General features: G+C 36.6%; 2 protein-coding genes across 6 annotated transcripts; one reads left to right on the top strand and one right to left on the bottom strand.

Moving 5' to 3' along the window:
* The first annotated feature begins 3,870 nt into the window (after window positions 1-3,870).
* LOC121266713 (pentatricopeptide repeat-containing protein At1g63080, mitochondrial-like) lies at window positions 3,871-5,630 on the top strand. Its single transcript, XM_041170515.1, has one exon. It carries the CDS (start codon window positions 3,909-3,911, stop codon window positions 5,508-5,510), a length of 1,602 nt encoding a protein of 533 aa, XP_041026449.1. The 5' UTR covers window positions 3,871-3,908; the 3' UTR covers window positions 5,511-5,630.
* Window positions 5,631-6,786: 1,156 nt separating this feature from the next.
* LOC121267814 (probable serine/threonine-protein kinase PBL18) lies at window positions 6,787-11,719 on the bottom strand. Of its 5 annotated transcripts, none has more exons than XM_041171880.1 (5): window positions 11,448-11,718; window positions 9,654-10,328; window positions 8,827-9,084; window positions 8,133-8,252; window positions 6,787-7,754 (listed from the first exon to the last, which is right to left on the bottom strand). In XM_041171880.1, the coding sequence occupies exons 2-5, from the start codon at window positions 10,281-10,283 to the stop codon at window positions 7,113-7,115; spliced, it is 1,650 nt and encodes a 549-aa protein (XP_041027814.1). In that variant the 5' UTR covers window positions 10,284-10,328; window positions 11,448-11,718; the 3' UTR covers window positions 6,787-7,112. The 5 variants fall into 5 exon arrangements, with proteins under 5 accessions (XP_041027814.1, XP_041027817.1, XP_041027813.1 ...); XM_041171883.1 differs by having other exon boundaries at window positions 9,654-10,324; XM_041171879.1 differs by having other exon boundaries at window positions 11,490-11,718.
* Window positions 11,720-18,945: the final 7,226 nt, after the last annotated feature.

The following is an 18,945-nucleotide window of genomic DNA, read 5'->3' as shown; positions in this document are numbered from 1 at the left end:
GCCCAATTGCTCTTATTTTCTCTCCCGGCACCTTTTCTTCTAGAGTTATTGTCATTCCCCCTTCCTTTAAGAGTGCCCTTGTTCTCAAGGGTAAATTCTAGAAATCTCAACTTCATATAATCATAGTCCTCCCATGAAACTTCCTCCCTTGGAACCCCTAGCCAAAGCACCAAAACTTGCCATACCTTCCTTCTAGTCTACCCCTCTTGATCACTTGGTAATCAAGAGCCTCCTTGGGTTGGAGTAGCATTCTTCCCTTTTCATCAAACAAGGGCAGCTCCTCCACAATCAGATTTGGGTCTCCAACCCTTTTCTTGAGCACAGTCACATGAAACACCGGATGAAGCTTTGCCATAGGGGACAATTCCAATCGATAAGCCACCTTTCCAATCTTGGATAGCTTTTAGCTCACCTTTTTCTTCAAGTTCTTTTGCATATAAGGTTGAAACTTCAAATACACAAAATCTCCCATTTCAAAAGATACATCACGTCTCTCTTGATCATAGTGCCTCTTCATCTACGCTTGAGCTTTTGCAAGCTCATTTTTCACCTTAACTAGGATCTCATCCCTAGTTATCAACTCTTTCTCAACTTTCTCATTCTTGGTCGTCCCTTTCTCATAGTTGGCCAAGATGGGTGGTGGTCTTCTATACACAAATTCAAAAGGGCTTGCATTAATGGGGGAATGAAAATAAGTGTTATATCAATACTCAACCCAAGGAAGAAAGTCTTCCCACTTCGTTTGTTCTTTATGGCAAAAACACCTCAAGTATTGCACCAAAGTTCGATTGACCACCTCAGTTTGCCCATCGGTTTGGGGATGGTAGGAAGAGCTTGCCTTCAACTTGCTACCTTGTAACTAAAAAGGCTCATTCCAAAAAGAACCCATGAAAACCCGATCTCTATCCATCACTATGCTCCTTGGAAAACCATGAAAAAAACCATTAAGTTTGACCACATTATCCACAAAAGTTTTGGCCACACTCTTAGCGTGTAGGGATGCTTTAGTGAGATGAACTGACCATATTTACTCAATTAGTCCATCACCACCAAGATTACTTCAAACTCGTGGCTTGTAGGAAGCCCTTCCACAAAGTCCATCGAAAGATCCTCCCATATAGCCTCTGGAATAGGTAGGGGTTGTAACAAGCCCATGGGTGGCCTTGTGTCATGCTTGGCCTTTCGACACACATCAAACTCGGCCACAAGGGTCTTGACCTCTTTCTTGAGCTCTTCCCAATAAAAGAAGTGCTTCACTCGAATATAGGTTCTCAACCATCCGAAATGACCCCCTTCCTTGCTATGGTGAAAGTGAGCAAGGATCTCCTTCCTCAAGTTGGGAACATCCGGCACATAAAGATACTCCTTGTAAAAGATAAGACAATCTCTAACCTTGTACCGAACCACTCCATCATCTTGAGCCTCCAACTTCTCAAAAATCTCCAAAGCTCTTGGATCGAGCTTCACGATCTCTAGGATCTTGTCCCATACCCTCCATTTGGCCAAGTACTCGTAATGGCCTGAATGAGTTCTAAAATCGGTTTTGTAAACATCTTCTTCTCTCATCTGAATTTGGTGATAGCCCGCATGTAGATCAAGCTTCGAGAACACCGTAGCCCCATGCAACTCGTCTAACATCTCATCCACCATAGGAATGGAGAAATGGTCCTTCACCATTGCTTCATTAAGAGCTCTATAATCCGTGCAAGACCTTCACGTACCATCCTTCTTTCTCACTAACAAGACCAGAGAAGAAAATGAGCTTGTGCTTGGTCTAATGAGCCCGCTTGACAACATCTCCTCTATTTGTCTTTCAATCTCACCCTTTTGGAAGTGTGCATACCGGTAGGGTGGAACGTTGATAGGCTTGGACTTGTTCGTCAACACTATGCGGTGATCAAAGGATCTCGAGGGCGGTAGGTCACTAGGCATATCAAGAACTCATCAATAGCCCTCTAGAAGGCTTCAGACTTCACTTGGCAACAACTTCAATTCATCTTCACAGCTCTCCCCGTGGTCTTCTACCTCCTCTAGGTCTCGATTTTGTGTAGCCACAATAGCTAAGCATCTAGCACCACTTTTGCATAAACATTAAAAAAATTAGCTTCACATATCTTGACTCCTTTGGTTGCCAAAGTCGTCCATACTCTCATCTTGCCTCCAACCATGAACTCCATCATCATGACATAACTTGATTTGGAAGATAAATTTTAAAATATGAATCTTACATATCGAATTATGTCATGTGAATGATGTATGGTGTAAAGACTTTCAAATAGTAATACTTTTTTTTTTTAACACTGAAGTAATAGAGTTTGGGCTAATGGATCATTTTTAAATAAGAAAAATTTTACTTATCATCTTTACACCACACATCACACATGATTTTTTATTTTTATTTTTATTTTTTTTTCTCTTAACAAATATGCAGTGTAGGAATGATGAGTAAAAGAACGTAAAACTCAATAAATAAATAGGCACCTAACTCCATAGATTAGTGGGAGGTTTGGATAGTGAATTGAATTGAGATGAGATGAGATGAGAGTTGAAAATTGAATAAAATAATATTAGAATATTATTTTTTAATATTATTTTTGTTTTGAGATTTGAAAAAATTGAATTGTTTATTATATTTTGTTTAAAATTTTGAAAAAAATTTAATATTTAAATGATATAAGATGAGATGAGATAATTTTTAAATCCAAACAAAACTTAAAAAGTGTTAAACTCTCTGTTTCATTGAACTTAAGCACAATACAAGAAGGGTGAAAGATATGGATAAAGAAAAATGATATTTGCATTCGTGAGTATGCAAATGCTGTGCAATCACTTTAAAGAAAGTGAATAAATAAGAGACTTACATGAAAAAAAAATTAATTTTTAATAGTGGACCTTACTCTTTTTTTAAAGCGACTGTATGACGCTTGCACACTCTACGACTATATATAACATTACTCTTTTTTATTATTATTTATGGAACTTAACTGATTTGTTAGGATCACGTGAGAACGTGTCACTACCGTTTCTATGTGTACGACGTAATACTTGATTTTGTACTTCAAGCATTTTCTTTTAGCGCACCACAATTCTATCGAAATAATTGAATAGTTGTATATAAATTTTGAGTAATGATCCGTACAGTCTCTATTTAGAGATTGTTCATGTAAATCTGGATAATTTTATCTTTAAAAGCTTTTTAAAATTACAATAATATCCCTCACAAATTATAATAATTTCCATTTAATGAAATATATCAATGGATCTGCACGCACAGCTTCACTTAGAGACTACAAATAGGATTTCTCATAAATTTTTATTTAGTTATAGATTCAAGTAATTTTAAAAATAATCTTATTGAAAAGGTTGAGTAAATATAAAATTTATAAGATTTTTTTTTTAGTAAAGGATTTCATTATTTTTCAAAAGATATTACTAGCAAGCCGTTAGTGTATTTAATTTTTTTAAATATTTTTTTAAAATCTTTAATTGTTAAAAAAAAAAGAAAAAAATATCATTTCATTAATATTTACTTCTTTAACTATTAAATAAATAAAATTAAAATAATCCAGCGATAAAATCAAGTAACTCTATTAGCATTTATCAAAATGATTATGCAATTTTTTTCTCGTAAATTAGAAAAATATCACTTTGTTTTTTTTTATAATTTCTCTCAACTCATTTAATCTTATATTTATAATTTTTTTCAATTCTTATATAAAATAAAATAAATAATTTAATTTTTTAAATTACAAAATAAAATAATATATTTTAATAATATTTTATCCTCCATATCTCATCTTGTCACAACAAACGAAAACAAACGAGAGCGATTTCATAGTCCTCTTTATCGAACTCATTTCCGGTTTCTTTATATCTGTACTCGCCGTCTCTCTCTCTCTGTCTCTGTAATGATGTCTGCTCTGTGTCCTGCACCCTCCGGACTTCTTCAGTCACCCGTTCAATCCGCTTTACCTAATTACCCTTTATTCTTCGGCATTTGCAGAAGCCACAATCAGAAAGCACCCCAAGGTAACTTCATTGTCCTTGCTGCACTCTCCCTTTCTTCCTCTAACCCAACAGAGCGCCCTCGCCTACATACTATACACCTCCTCCACGATCATTATCGATTTCTCCCAAGGAAACCCTCCCACTTGGTTTATGTTAATAGGAATCACTTGGTGGATCCTAGAACTAGTAGCTTTCAGGTCCCTGATTTCGTAGGCACAATCGGATCACTACCCACTGAGGAAAGAACTGAGTTTCTCACTGCCTATATCAAAGATACTGAGTTTCGTACCATATCCGATTTCAATGATCTGCTCATGGCTTTACTTATAGCTGAAGAGCCTGACCTTGCCTTGAAACTGTTCTCTGATTTATCATCTTATGCGTCAATAGAGCCAGATTCTTGGACATTTTCCATCGTCAGCAGATGCTACTGCAAGAAAAACCATCTGGATGAGGCCCAACGAGTGTTAGACCATATGGTAGAAGAAAGGGGTTTTCACCCAGACGTAGCAACAATCACCATGCTCATTAATGGGTTCTGCAAAAGAGGTAAATTGCAGAGAGCTTTTGAGCTCCTTCATTTCATGGGCCGAATCGGTTGCGAACCCACTGTTCGTACGTACAATTGCTTGTTAAAGGGGATGTGTTATGTGGGAAGGGTGGAGGAGGCATTTGAGATGCTGATGAAAATCAAGGAGAGCATGAAGCCAGACATTTATACGTACACAGCTGTTATGGATGGTTTTTGTAAAGTGGGTCGGTCAGATGAGGCAATGGAACTGCTTGACGAAGCCGAAGAGATGGGGTTGACACCAAATGTGGTCTCTTACAACACACTATTTCAAGGGTATTGCAAGGAGGGGAGGCCATTGGAGGGTATTGGTGTTTTGAAGCAAATGAAGCAGAGAAATTGCATGCCTGATTACATCAGTTATAGCACTTTGTTGCATGGGTTGTTGAAATGGAGTAAGATTCGGTCTGCCTTACGAACGTACAAGGAGATGGTGGGGGATGGTTTCGAAGTGGATGAGAGGATGATGAATACTTTCCTGAGAAGGTTATGCAGGAGATCTTGGAAAGAAAAAGATATGCTAGAAGATGCCTATCAAGTGTTTGAGAAAATGAAGAAGAGGTTTTATGTAATAGATCTTAGCACCTATAGCCTAATGATCCAAGCTCTATGTACGGGAGAGAAGATTGAGCAGGCTTTGGACAACTTGCATGATATGATAAGAATGGGGCATTCTCCACCTATAATTACGTTTAACAGTATAATTCGAGCGCTTTGTGCTGGAGGCAGGGTCGATGAAGCCTTGTTAGTTCTGGCTCTAATGGATGAAGGAAGAAGAATGCCCAACAGAATTTCTTATAACCTTCTAATTGAGGAGTTGAATAGACGAAAATGGTTGTTGGGCGCTTGTAATATCTACGGCATGGCGTTGAAGCGAGGTGTGATTCCCAATTGGAAACCACCACAGACGAGGAGAAATGTGTCCATGTAATTCTGAGCCATTGAAGAAAAACGTTCTGATATAAGGTACTCCGTACGAGTAAGTGCTATATTTATTAACACTGGGACATTAAACAGAACGCCAGCGTCAAGTGTCGCTGGCTTTGATCCATCTGCCAACAAGATTTCATTCCTCAAATCATTAGCTAGTGAAAAGAAATGAAAACAGAGAGATAGATGAGGAGAAAGGAAAAAAGGGCCACCATGATAAAACAACTACTCTTGAAAATAAGATGGGGGGTATAGACGAGACACATCCAAAATACCTTGCAGCTTTGTGTTTGCAAACACAAGGGTTAAAGGGCGAACCAAAATTTTCACACTTTTTGTCTTCCATTGATGAAATGCAAGCCATCATTTATTTAAGAGCTCATCACTTTTGAAATCTACAGAAGAAGCCATTTAGACGCACATTTGGATAGTGAGATGAGATGAGATAGTTTTAGATAAGTTGAATAAAATATTATTAGAATATTATTTTTTAATATTATTATTATTTTGAGATTTGAAAAAGTTGAATTGTTTATTATATTTTGTATAAATATTTGAGAAAGTTATAATAATAAAAGAAGATGAATTGATATAATAATGAAAGAAGATGGATTGAAAGTATTCTTGTATTCAAAGGAACTGAGAGATGGCTTTGGAAGCCATTTGGAGGATTATTAAGGTTACATAGTGATCTGTCCTGGGGTGTACAACTAACTTAACTGATCATGCAAATTCCAATATAGGAATGACACGTGGATAGGGTGCTGCTAATAATTTTGTTAAACAATGAAAGGACAGGTCATGAGTTGACTGGGATTATATCAAAGAAAATAAATAATGGAATTCATAGAGGACCTCCAGTTGTAATTCAAAGGCTAATAACTATCGCGAACTGGTTAATACAGAAGTAGTATTAACCTTAATTTTCAGTATAATTACAAGTTTCCCGTTTTGACTTTTTAACAATTTTGTAGGATTTAAGTTTGGCGGTAAAAATCCACCCATCGCCAACTATTTTAATTATGAGCAATGTTAGAGAAAAATCATTATAACAGTACACACTTTACACTCACTGCATGACTGCTTCTAGTTGATTGTTCCTAACACTTACTTGGAAAGATGTGTGATTTAAATGATGCCACATCATGTGTATAAAATAGATGCTTTTAATAGTGACTTCTATCTATATTTATTCTTAATCATATATACAAAAATGAGAGAAGCTGCCGTCCGACTCTTCTCCAGCATGTAGACGTCAAGCTTTGAAGTAGTCTCAATGAAGGCAAAATTCTATCTAGGCATTGCCTGTTACATTGCATTGATTTTACACAACATACATTGTATAACAGAGTAAGAGTAGAAAATGAGAAAAAATAAAATAAAATGGAGGGGTGGCAAAAGGAACATACAATTTCCTATAATATATAATTGATCTAACCCAGTGAGAGTGGGCTTGCGCTATCTACAAAAGAGCATCCTCTCTTTCATCACCTCCAGGGATGGAAACGTGGCTAGAACAGCAGCATGTTTATCTTCTATATATTGTGTTAAATCACCAAAAAGCACCAAAAAAATTTAAGAAAAAAAATGCCACTATATACAATCAAAACCCTTCGACGCTACCTCTCCGAAGAGTTGATGACGATGATGATGATGATTTTCTGCTTTCCTGCCGCTCAAGCTCCACCAAAGAGAGGGTCGAGGAACAAGCACGAGGAGGAAGAGTCAAAGGTAGGGCAGGTCGCCTAGTAGGAGAAACAGATGGTTGGGCTCTCGATGGTGGTGATGGCGAAAAACTTAACCTTGGAGCTGGGGTAATGATTCCATTTAGACTTGGTGACCTAGACATCTGTTTTCCAGCAATGGTCGCTGGTTCTTGCAGAGGAAAACGACAGGAATACTTCATGTCTTGTATCATTTTGAGATGCTCAACAATGGTTCTCATCGTGGGTCTTTCTGAGGGGTCCTTCTGAAGACATCTTTGTGCAATGTCAGCAACTGTCCTGGCTGCTTTGGATGGGAAGCGGCCTTTTAAATGGGGATCCATGATCAGAGATAGTCGACCATCATCAGCCAGGAAAGGCCAGCTCCATTTAACTAAATTCCTCTCTTCCTTCGGATGCCGGCTATCAAGATTCTTACGGCCAGTAAGTAGCTCTAGAAGAACAATTCCAAAGCTCCAAACGTTGCTTTTTGGAGTGAGCATTCCTTTCTCCAGCGTCTCCACAGAAAGGTTTGCCACTGCCTGTATACATGAGCGAAATGAAGGTTAATCAACCCATTGACTTAAACAGACCACAGAAAAGAGAGGATTTGTAAAGAACAAACGAGTACATGTGACCACAGCACATATTATTTTGCATGGAGTTGGTCTTTAAAAATAGAGCACCGGTATGGACACAACCAATTTACAACCATTTTACAACTCCACAATAAAATATTTTTTTTGAAAAATTCGAATACGCCAAAGTCAAAGCAACAGCTAACAAAATTTTTATAAAAATATTTTATTATATGGTTGAACACTTGTTATGTCCCTACAATTTTTTGTTAAAAATAGCATATACATGATCAACTAAGCTGGAAAAAGAACACCATCACTAAGCAAAGTAAAAGAACTTACTACTGAATTATTAGAGATCTCCAACTCAGGAATGTGGCCAACACAGCCATATCCTGAAAGCTTTGCACTAAAATCTTTGTCAATCTGAATGTTGGCAGTTGAAAATTCGTTGTACATTGCCTGTAAATACATGGAGAGCTTCCAGTAAACACAAGTAATATACTTCAAATTCTCTTTTGAGGAACAAAAGACTGGAATAGTAATTATTGATCAATTAGAGTGGGTAGGTTATCAAGGTAGTCATGGGTGCCAAGTCCCAGATTGGCTACTTGGTCAAACTGGGCTTTATAAGCAATTCAAGGGACACTTCAAATTGACAAGTCTTTCTGGGGTTATAGTGCAGACTTGCTTAGCACTTTCCCCGCGTCGTTACATCTCTATCCAATTTTCTTGTCCATATAATCATATAAAACAGAGATAACAAACCAGGGTAAGCATTTCCTTACACCAAAAAAGGGTTAACCATCAATCAACAAGAGGATATTATCTTCTTCCTAATTATAAAAACCAACGCCACACCTGGCTGCTTGAGCCAGCCAAAGGGATTTACAAACAGACATTATTGTTCATATGGAAGAAAAAATTAAACGGTAAGTACACAAATTAAATGGCAAGTGTGACTACACAAAGCAGCCGCATAACAGCAGCCAATTTCATTAACTATAAAATGATAGTGCAGACAACTTCTGATTACCTGGAAAGGTCCTTCCTCGTGCAAGAAAGTAAGACCTTGTGCAGCACATAAAGCAATTTTCATTCTTGTATTCCAGTCAATGGGAGGCCCATCTGATCTCCAATACAGAAGTCGGTCCAAGCTTCCATGAAAGAGCCTCTCATATATTAACATTCTAGGTTCTGAGACTTCACGTGCATGGTACCCAAGCAATTTACAGAGGTTTGGATGATGCAAGGATGCAATTGTGCTCACCTCATTTATGAATTCTTTCAAACCCTGGAGAAACATGAACACAGTGACAATATTACAAACCAGTGAAGCATTTCCAATATTTATGATGCAAAATGATTGAAAGCTCATAGAGTTCTAGAGCATAAGTGACCTATCAAAGTTCTATAGCATAAGTGAAGCCACAAGTTGTATCTCATTGTGCTCTTGTCACCTAAAGAGGGGAACCGGCATTATACAATCAGAAACACTACAAGCACGTGAAGAGATTAACTTAGTTAAACTGCCTCTCAACCCAATTGCAAGATTCCAAGAGTTGTCTCAGAACTAAGGCGTTTCTTTTATTCTTAGCTACGTTAACTATAAGAACAGCTATGTTTATAGAGACGTGGAGGATTAAACGGGGGATGAGGGACAAAAACGTGAACAATTTTGTGTGCTCAGTGAAACAACTTGGTTTTCTGTTAAAATAAGAGTATGAAGGCAGGCTAGAAGTCATTAACTACTAATAAATCTATCTATATTTAAGTGACAGCCATTATCATGCAGGAGGTTACCAAGTAAATGAAGAAAAAAAAGTCTTGAGGATTGTAATAATCCTTATATGCATGCATTACCTGAGTGGATGGGTGAAGGCGAGTAACAGTTGCTTCAAACTTCTTTGAACTAGAAGCGTCGTCTCCAAAAGAAGCCTTATATATAACGGAAGAAAGACCTTCTGAAACACATCGATCTGAAGAGAAATTGTAGCAAGCAGCAGCAACCTCATCGTATGAAAAGTTCCGAAGTGTTCCTGTACGAGGCAAAGGCAGTGGTCCAGAAGCATAGAGAGGCCCGCTGCAAGTTCCTGACTTCAAGCTTCGAGTAGTCTTCAATGCTGCAGAATTCTGAGGGGATGGCAAAGGAAGAGGTTGTGGACTTGGGGATCGTAGTTCCTTTATTGATCCATTTTGGTACCTCAACTCTTCCTGCTCGTCATATTCAACTGATGTAAGAGCATCTTGTTCTGCAGTGTCAAGAGATGATGGAGCAGATAATGCTCGTGTTCTATTGTTGATGACTTTGTTAACTGGTGGAATGGGTTTCACTCTTGTCCTAAAACTTGGGGGTGCAGATTGTAGTGACCGGGTTTGAATTGGGGGTTCTGGAAGCACCGCAGGTGAATGATCCTTAGGTTTAGCACGTGCGATGTAAACAGTCTGCTCAGACTTTTTCTTCTTACCCTTCAAAACTGTGAAACAACCCATCTTATTGTATAAATATTTGAAAATGTTACGCAGTCTTCTATCTTTCTGCAAAGAAAAATATAGAGCATATCAATCAGTTGAAGCCTAAAACTTAGTAAGGTCTTAGAACTTCAATTTCAAAAGTTGAATTAAAAATAAACCTTTGGCGACAATTTCACGTGGTCAGACACCCTAAGAATTTATGCAATTTGCCGCATGACCAACTACGATTATATTACAATAGTAAGAACTTCCAAGTTCCAACGCCCTTTATAGAAAGTTTTACACAGATGCATCGTGCATGATTCTCCACAAGTGTTGCTGTCATAAGATGTATCTTGGCAAACCATGTAAGCAGTGCCAATCACAATTCCCATTGTAAAAATACTACCTAAAATTTGGGTGGGTCACGATCCACCTTTTCATAACTTGCTTGGGTGATATCCCACCTAAAATTTGATAATTCATTTCTATACAATGAATCTTACTGCAACTAAAATGTTAATCAGTGAGTGAAAGACCACCCTCCAAGTCTCTCCCACATCATCTAATACACAAATCACTATCTAAATATGACAACTTGGCGATAATACTCTAGGAATAGTAGTATTAAGTTGCAGCACCTAAAGAATTAGAACGAAAACTTTAATATCCATCGGAGCTTCTTTCATAGAAAATACAAGAACCCCGTAAATCATTATCCACTCAACTTGACCAAAAAGCAACCCAGATCCATGATACCGCAGATTTTTCCTAAAAGTATAGAGAGTATACCCATTATTTAAAACCTAGAAAAAAAAAAAAGATTAGCCAATTGAAGAACGAACAAAATTAGAGGATAATTCGATGTAGCTGACCTAAGATTACTACAATTAGACATACCCATTTACGCCCAACACAAGCAACAAACTTTTTTAACAAATTCATCGAAAACAAAATCATGACCACCAATATCTCGAGAAAATCTCTAGCAGAAAGAAAATTCACGAGAAACATGAAAGCCCAAAACTTGCAGCTGACCTAAGATTACTACAATTAGACATACGCATTTACGCCCAACACGGCAAACCAAGCAACAAACTTTTTTAACAAATTCATCGAAAACAAAATCATGACCACCAATATCTCTAGAAAATCTCCAGCAGAATGAAAATTCACGAGAAACATGAAAGCCCAAAACTTTACCAGGGATCCCAATCCGAGAAAAAACAAAGAATCCAGTCAAACCTGGAAAATAGCAGCATAGCACATGGAACTTCCTCCCGAAGAGATAGAGAGAGCCACAAATGGTGGGATTTTAAAGCTGTGGCCTTGATTTGGTGAAGGAAAAAGCCCAGACAAGTCGACGAAACAGATGACAGAGGCCAAGAAGTGAAAAAGATTTTTGAGAGAGAGAGAGAGAGAGAGAGAGAGCGGAGGCCAATGAGCAGCGGTCAAACCTACCGAAACGCAGATTTAAATTAACTATTTAAATATGAATAAATATATATAAACAGCAGAAATGAGATTTTATTTTCTCTTGTTTTTACGTTTATGCCCTCGAGAGCCTCACTACTATTTTGTTCATTTTTCTAAACACACTTTCTCCTCAATGACCGTTCAGCCATGGAATAGAATATTTTAGTACGAAATAGATATAAAATAAATAAATTATATATATATATAGAAATTATATTCTAAAATAATATTTTTAAAATCATACATAATTGAGAAATTCAGAAATTCAAAACACAGCTAAATAGAATTAAATAAAGTGTGTAGTTTGTTAACCAGAACACAAAGCTTCTATTGCTTTCCAACCCAATATCATAACATTAGAACATAATGTTATATATACCGGAATGTCAGAAATTTGCACAAAAGAAAAAAAAAATTACTAAGATGTTAAGGAGAACAAATAAAAAGCATGAAAGAGAGGCATGCTTGCATTGCTTTTAGGCATTTAGCCTTTTTGGGATTTCTCCAAGGAGATTTCACACGGTAAGGGGGAGAAAATAGGATAGTCGATTGGGGCATAAAAATACCATTTTGTCCCTCATTTTTCAGCTGATTTATGAAAAAATCATTGATTCAACTTCATTCAGACGTTCAGATTAATTTTGGATCGAAATCACCATTTCAGCCAGAATATTGGAATCAGGCTAGAAGGTATTCCGGCCAGAATGAACCGAAACCAGCCAGAATGGCCTGAATTTGACCCAGTATGGAATAGAGACCTACCCCATGTCGGTTACTGTTTCAGTACGAAAAACTCCGGCCAAACTTTGCTTGAACTGCACTTGCACACTCATATTTTGGACATGGTCACGTGAGGTTTTGATGGAATTTTTGCTTATTAGGCTATTATATTATCATTTCACTCTTATGTCATTGCGATGACATTATTTACAAACATTTAAATTATTTTTTTAAAAATAAAAGATAATCCAAAAATAATAGAAAGTCTTACATTTATAAAGTGGAATGAAAACAAAATAAGAGTGACATTTAGCCTTAATCAGTCTTAAATAGTGCATCTTGACTGCATTTCTTTAAACTATTACAAACATATTTTTCTATATATATAAATACCATCATTATAATTATAATAATTTCATTTTGAATAGAATTATGGAGGTAAGAAGTGAGATATAAGACTTAAGTAATATTGCAGGTTCGCCTTGTTTTTTGAGTGCAAGTATCAACACTTTCGATGAATTGTCAGTTTTGAGAATTGGTTTAACTTTGTTATGAACTGAGCGTTTCTGACTTGATTGTTGGGACCGATTCTCTTATTGTTGTTAATTGACTTTATAAAAACTCTTCCCCTTAGAATTACACCAATATTTGGACGGTATTGTACATCATCTTAAGAACCTTTTCATTTTTAGTATTAATAACGTATACAAAGAAGGTAATGCGCTTGCGGACAACCTAGCCAATTATGGCGCAATGGAATACACCGTAAGTTTTTCTTCTTTTATTCAACTACCTAAACATATGATTGCTTTGTTGTCTCTAGATTGTACAGATCTTCGGCCTATTTTGCACTAATTTCCTAGATTACTTTTCCTTTATGTTTCTCATTTCCTTTTAGAAACTTAGTTTCAAGGCTTTATCTTTTTTATTGTTGGAACCCTCAAGTTTATCCTTTTTGTAAAAGGTATGCCTTCTCCATAAACAAAGTCAATCAATTATACAATTAGAGTATTGTCATCTTTCTTAAAAAAAGAAGTATGTAATATCTCCATTCTCGTTCAAATGTGCAAGTAATTAATCACAAGGAAATTATTCATTATCTACTACATAATCGCCTTAAAAACTTAATATATTATATCGAATTTTACTTTTTCTTTTATTCTAAAGTAGATATGAGAAAGAGTGTTGCTACTATGCGACTTAATTATGTCACTCATTTTGCTCCATTAATGTAGCACCACCACATAGTACCACATGGTTTATTAAAAACGTAAAAAATAGAAATATATATATATATATATATATATTTAAAACAAAATAACGTACGAAAGCACTAAAAGATGAAGATTGAAACTATAGGTTCATTCTATACCTTTTATGTTTGTATTTTTATTTATTTTTTAAAAATCACGTGACACTATATAGTGGTACACGTCAATGAGATAAAGTGAGAGGTATAATTGAGACGACATGGTAGTATTTTTCTTTTTAAAAATATAATCCATGGGATCTACGAGCTCAATTGGGAAAGATGTAACGAAGAATATAGCAAAGTTTGTATAAAATGTTAAAAGGTAATTTATGTGGAAGGTTAAGTAAAAGTTCATATTTAAATAAATTATTTATTGTGAGACTTATTATAATATAATAAAAATTAAAACTCTAACGCTATATTATATTTTGTATAAATTAATGTAACATGCTTTAATATATTAAACATGTATATAAATTTTTTAATTAAGTAATGCCATGTTAATGTTTCCATTTTTTTTTTTAATCGGGGAGGTCAGATTCGGAGGGTTATTTTGGATATTATATTGGATATTGAGGACTAAATGGGTACAAAAAAATTTATATATATAAAAAATTAAAAAAAAAAAAGGTCTAAAAGGGTACTTGATATTTCAACAAAGAGCACCTTGATTAAAAATGACAAAATCCCCGGCCGTTTCCCGGTCAATGTTTTGAAATTTGCAAGAAATTTAAAACAAACAGAATTGATGTTCCCGGCGCATGGTCAAAGGCACACCTAGTTAAAGACAGTTCCTTTGACTCTCAAGATGACACGTCTGATTCGTTCGTCGCAGAAAGATAGACGGCCAGCATGTTGCCATTTCAACCCCCTGTGGGACCTACTTAAGTCAAACATTTTTACGTCACGCTCCATGTACGCTTGGGAAGGAATTCCCATTATCATCCGCAAAAGATAAGCACCCGCAAACGCATCGGAAAAATGTTTTACGTGTCGGAGTCATTCCGAATACATGCAAGTGTTGTGTTTGTTATTTGGATTTGTGTGATTCGGATACTCAATTAGTTAATTCTAACCTAATAGAAAGCTTACACTACACGGCTTACTTCTATTATATGATTTGTTATTTTTGTCATTATGTTTAAACAAATATATTTAAATATTAAAATAGAAAAATAAAAACGACAAATCACATATTAGTTAAGTGAAGTTGTGTGGTGTAAAGCTTTATGATAGAATTTCTCAATCTTAAATAGGAAAAAGAGTTATTTGCAAGCCTCTTTTTTAGAAAAATTCTATTCATCATCCCACACCATACACCGCATATAATTTTTTAATTTTTTCTCCTACCAAATGTGCAATGTATAGATTATGAGTAGAAGAACTCAATTAGTTTAGGACGAATAAAATAAAATAAAAAGTATGGTGTGTGATGTGTGGGATGATGAGTAACAAAGCTCTTTTTCTATTTTTTTTTATGGGAAATAGACTTTATTTATTTATGAAAACGAAGTTACAGTTGTAACTGATACATACAGGAAAAAACCCAGATTACAAGCCAACTACTCACGGTTGGAGCTTTACCAGTACACAAATTCCTTTGTGACTGGTATGATCTTAACTTCTAGAAACTCTCTATAGACAAACCATCTGAGAGACCACACTCTACCTAAAGCAGAGATTTCAAACCCCACCCTCCAGAGGAGGAAATGACTTTCACTCTATGGACAAAATGTCAAAGAAACTATTTCTTTTTTATTATTAACCTAAAACAAAGGAAATAACAGAAAATGTAAATGATACATGAAAAACTAGCGAAATACAGCTTGGAAAGCTGTAGATCCGCATTTTCAACATTTGAGAAAAAAAAGCAAATATAGGGACTGTGGTGGCGCAACTGAAGAAACCGATGGCCTTGGTCCTAGAAATGCCGCACGTGGCGACGCTAGAGTTCCCCTTGTGGTGGTGCGTGGATGTCACGCGCGCACTTTGGACCACGTGTGTGGCTCACGCGTCGCTCTATTCGACGAGATTTTTCGCCCGTTTGAAGGATCGGCACCTTGGGAATCCATAGAACAACAGATCGACATTTCCCTCTACTTTGAAATAAAAACACACAAACTCAGAAAAATAAAAGAAAAAAACTAGAGAGAAGAGGGAGGAGGGATGAGGGAGGGAGGAGCCGAAGCTCCAAACCCCCTCCTTTGATCTGGGTTTTTTGAGGGGGGCTGCTCTAAAAAAAAGGGAGAGAGCGAGAGGTGTGCTAGGGTTTTCGGACAATGCTCTTCTTTTTAAGTGTGTTAATCGAATTAGCATCATTTGGGTTAATATCAAGTTGTCAGGATTATGTCAGGGTCAACCTTCTTTTTATCACTCTTAATAATTTTACACATTTTTTAATAGATCTGCTTCAATTACATCATTATTAATTTTTTCACAAAATATATCTTAATTTGTAATATTTCTTTTGTTTTTGTTTTTTCTGAAAATCCAAAAAAACATTTCCATTCGTAATACTAGTCATTCAAATTGATTTTCATAGATAAGTGCATTTCTTTTGAACCAAATCCTTCTCAATATTGTAGCCACCAACTCTAGCTCCTCAATTTGTAGCTTCATTATCAATTTCTCCCACAACTCCAAAAACTCTTCCTCTGATCTTGACCATTTTTGTACAGGACTATTTGAATTTGCTCACACATCACTTGCTGCTGGACAACTTCATAGAGAATGCAACCTACTCCACATTTTTTTCACAAATTTGACAAAGGCGAGTATATACGATTTGCCTCTTGAAAAGGTTTTGTCTAGTTGGCAGTATATCATGGCCTGTTTTCCAAACAAAGTGTTTTACACTACCTAGGATTTTAATCCTCTTATCTGTTGCCAACTGTTTCTGCGATAGATTGCTTTGAAGTTTCTCCTCTCATTATTCTCTTTCTGGTATGTTTTACATGGTAGACAAATTTGACAGAATAAATCTCATTTTTTATATAACCCCATATCATTGTCTTTAGTTCCCATTCTGCTAATTGGTATGTTGCAAATCACTTCATCCTCTTCTTTTCTGAAAATTTCTTCTATGCCATTTTCATTCCATCTTCCCGTGTCCTTATCAATGAGTTCTTTAACTTTGGATTCTCTGTCTAGGATCTTAACAGTAGACTAAACTTTATATGAAGAATCGATTGGTACCACTTATCACCCCAGATTTTTTTATCTTTTGACCATTCCCCACCCTCTATATCGATCATTCTTTAAACAAATCCATAGAGGACCACACGCTTCTCCATATCAGAGAGGGCCCATGTCCTAGTTTTGCTTCCAGAAATTGGTCATGTTTAAAGTATTTATCCTTCAAAGTATTTATTGAAATATTCTATATCTATGAAGTCCAAACCCCCCTCCCCCCGGCCGCCGTTATTACCCCATCTTTGACCAACTTTTCTAATGAATTCTCTTGCCATATTGCTTGTGACCCCACCATAATCTAGACACCATACAGTACATCTCTTTGCACAGCTTTCTCGGCATTTGAACACACTCATAAAAGGTTGAATTGCTTGGATGATGGCCTTGAGAAGTATGTCCTTACCCACTTGAGACATAATTATTCTTCCAGTTATTGATCTTTTGCCACACTCTCTACTTTATACTCCTAAAGGTATTGTATTTTGCTTTACGCACCATTGTTGGCAATCTTAAATACTTTTCATAGCTTAACACTAGGTGAAGCTCAACCTACTTGTAAAATATGATTCTTGATTGTTGATGTGACACCCCTAGACCCCGCTTGAGATTTGATGGAGACTGAAATGTCAAATACAACGTCAAATACCTCTCGTTCATGACAGTTAACATGCAACGCACCTAACATGTTACTAGCAATATATGTGGCGCCCACGACCCCCATGTAAGGAGACACGGGAATCGAGACGCCGGGATGATGACAACAGGGTCACACATCCCAACGTTAGTGCCAAGTATGTGTTCATGCAACAGTGTACAAAAACAACGCATCGGATAATTAATATAACTAAGTACCAGAATTGTTAATACAATTTAAACAGTCTAGTAAAAATGTTTAAAAATTATACAGTTATCCAAAATAAATATTTTACAAATCTCAAACCAAGACGAGTGATCCCAGATCACTCCTCAGGCGGAGCCAAATCCACAGGCTCACCCTCAGCCTCATTTGCATCGAAATTTGCATTACCACAAAATGGTACTGCAGGTAAGTATAACCCAAATAACCACGAGATAAAAATACATTAATGCTACCAACATGCATGCATATGATGAGATATGCATTAAATCCAAAAAATACTATTTTTTCCGAAAATAGATATTTTCCAACACACCCCAAAATTTCATTTTGGCCCAAAACAATAATACGTCATTTTCCCAGAAAATGACCCAAATCAATAAAATCTCATTTTTTCAGAAAATGAATCACATAAAAACATTTTAACCAACACACGCTATTTTCCCAGAAAACAGCCAATTATTCCATTAACCTATGCACCATGATCTCTCCTAGGGATTATCCGCACGTCCTGGCTTCGTAGCGATGCTCAGTTCCGCGCCCAGTGCGTTCGTGGCCAAGCACCCACTACGCAACGAGCGATGCCTAGTTCCGCGCCCAGCGCGTACGTGGCCAAGCATCCTCTAGCCCCCACTAGCAAAGGGGCCACGAAGTCGACATGAGACCATCTCGTCCGATCCCATCGTCGCCCAGCGACAATCCAGGGGACGTCACTCAGTATATTCCGCTCCCGAGTGACCAGAGGAGCTCCACCGAGATAATACCCCATCTCGGCTTGGGGTCGTGATACACACGCACCCAAAAATCCTTTAATACATGAAAACCCAGTTTTCATGAAACACATGAACATGAATGCATGTACACGAAAACCTAGTTTCCTTTACAAACATAATCATGCGTGCAATATGCCATGTACATGAACAACACCACAACAACCAACAATTCACAATACTAACCAAACACACAACTCCGTCCATAATCCATCCGACCCCCGAACTCCTCAGACTCAGTCCGGCATGTCCAACCAGATCACAATAATATGAGTTAGTGCAAAAATATATTTAAATCACAATAGTTCTTTGAAAAAATACTTACAGTGCTATAATATGATTTTCGAAGGATCACGGAGGTGCAAGAAGTGGTGACTTAGCAACGTAACAGTATAAAATACACTGTGGCCGTGGGTCTCAAATACCCACTTTTCA

The sequence above is a fragment of the Juglans microcarpa x Juglans regia genome, chromosome 5S (assembly GCF_004785595.1).
Source record: "Juglans microcarpa x Juglans regia isolate MS1-56 chromosome 5S, Jm3101_v1.0, whole genome shotgun sequence".
Taxonomy (NCBI): Eukaryota; Viridiplantae; Streptophyta; class Magnoliopsida; order Fagales; family Juglandaceae; genus Juglans; species Juglans microcarpa x Juglans regia.
This window is presented reverse-complemented; position numbering and strand designations above follow the sequence as displayed.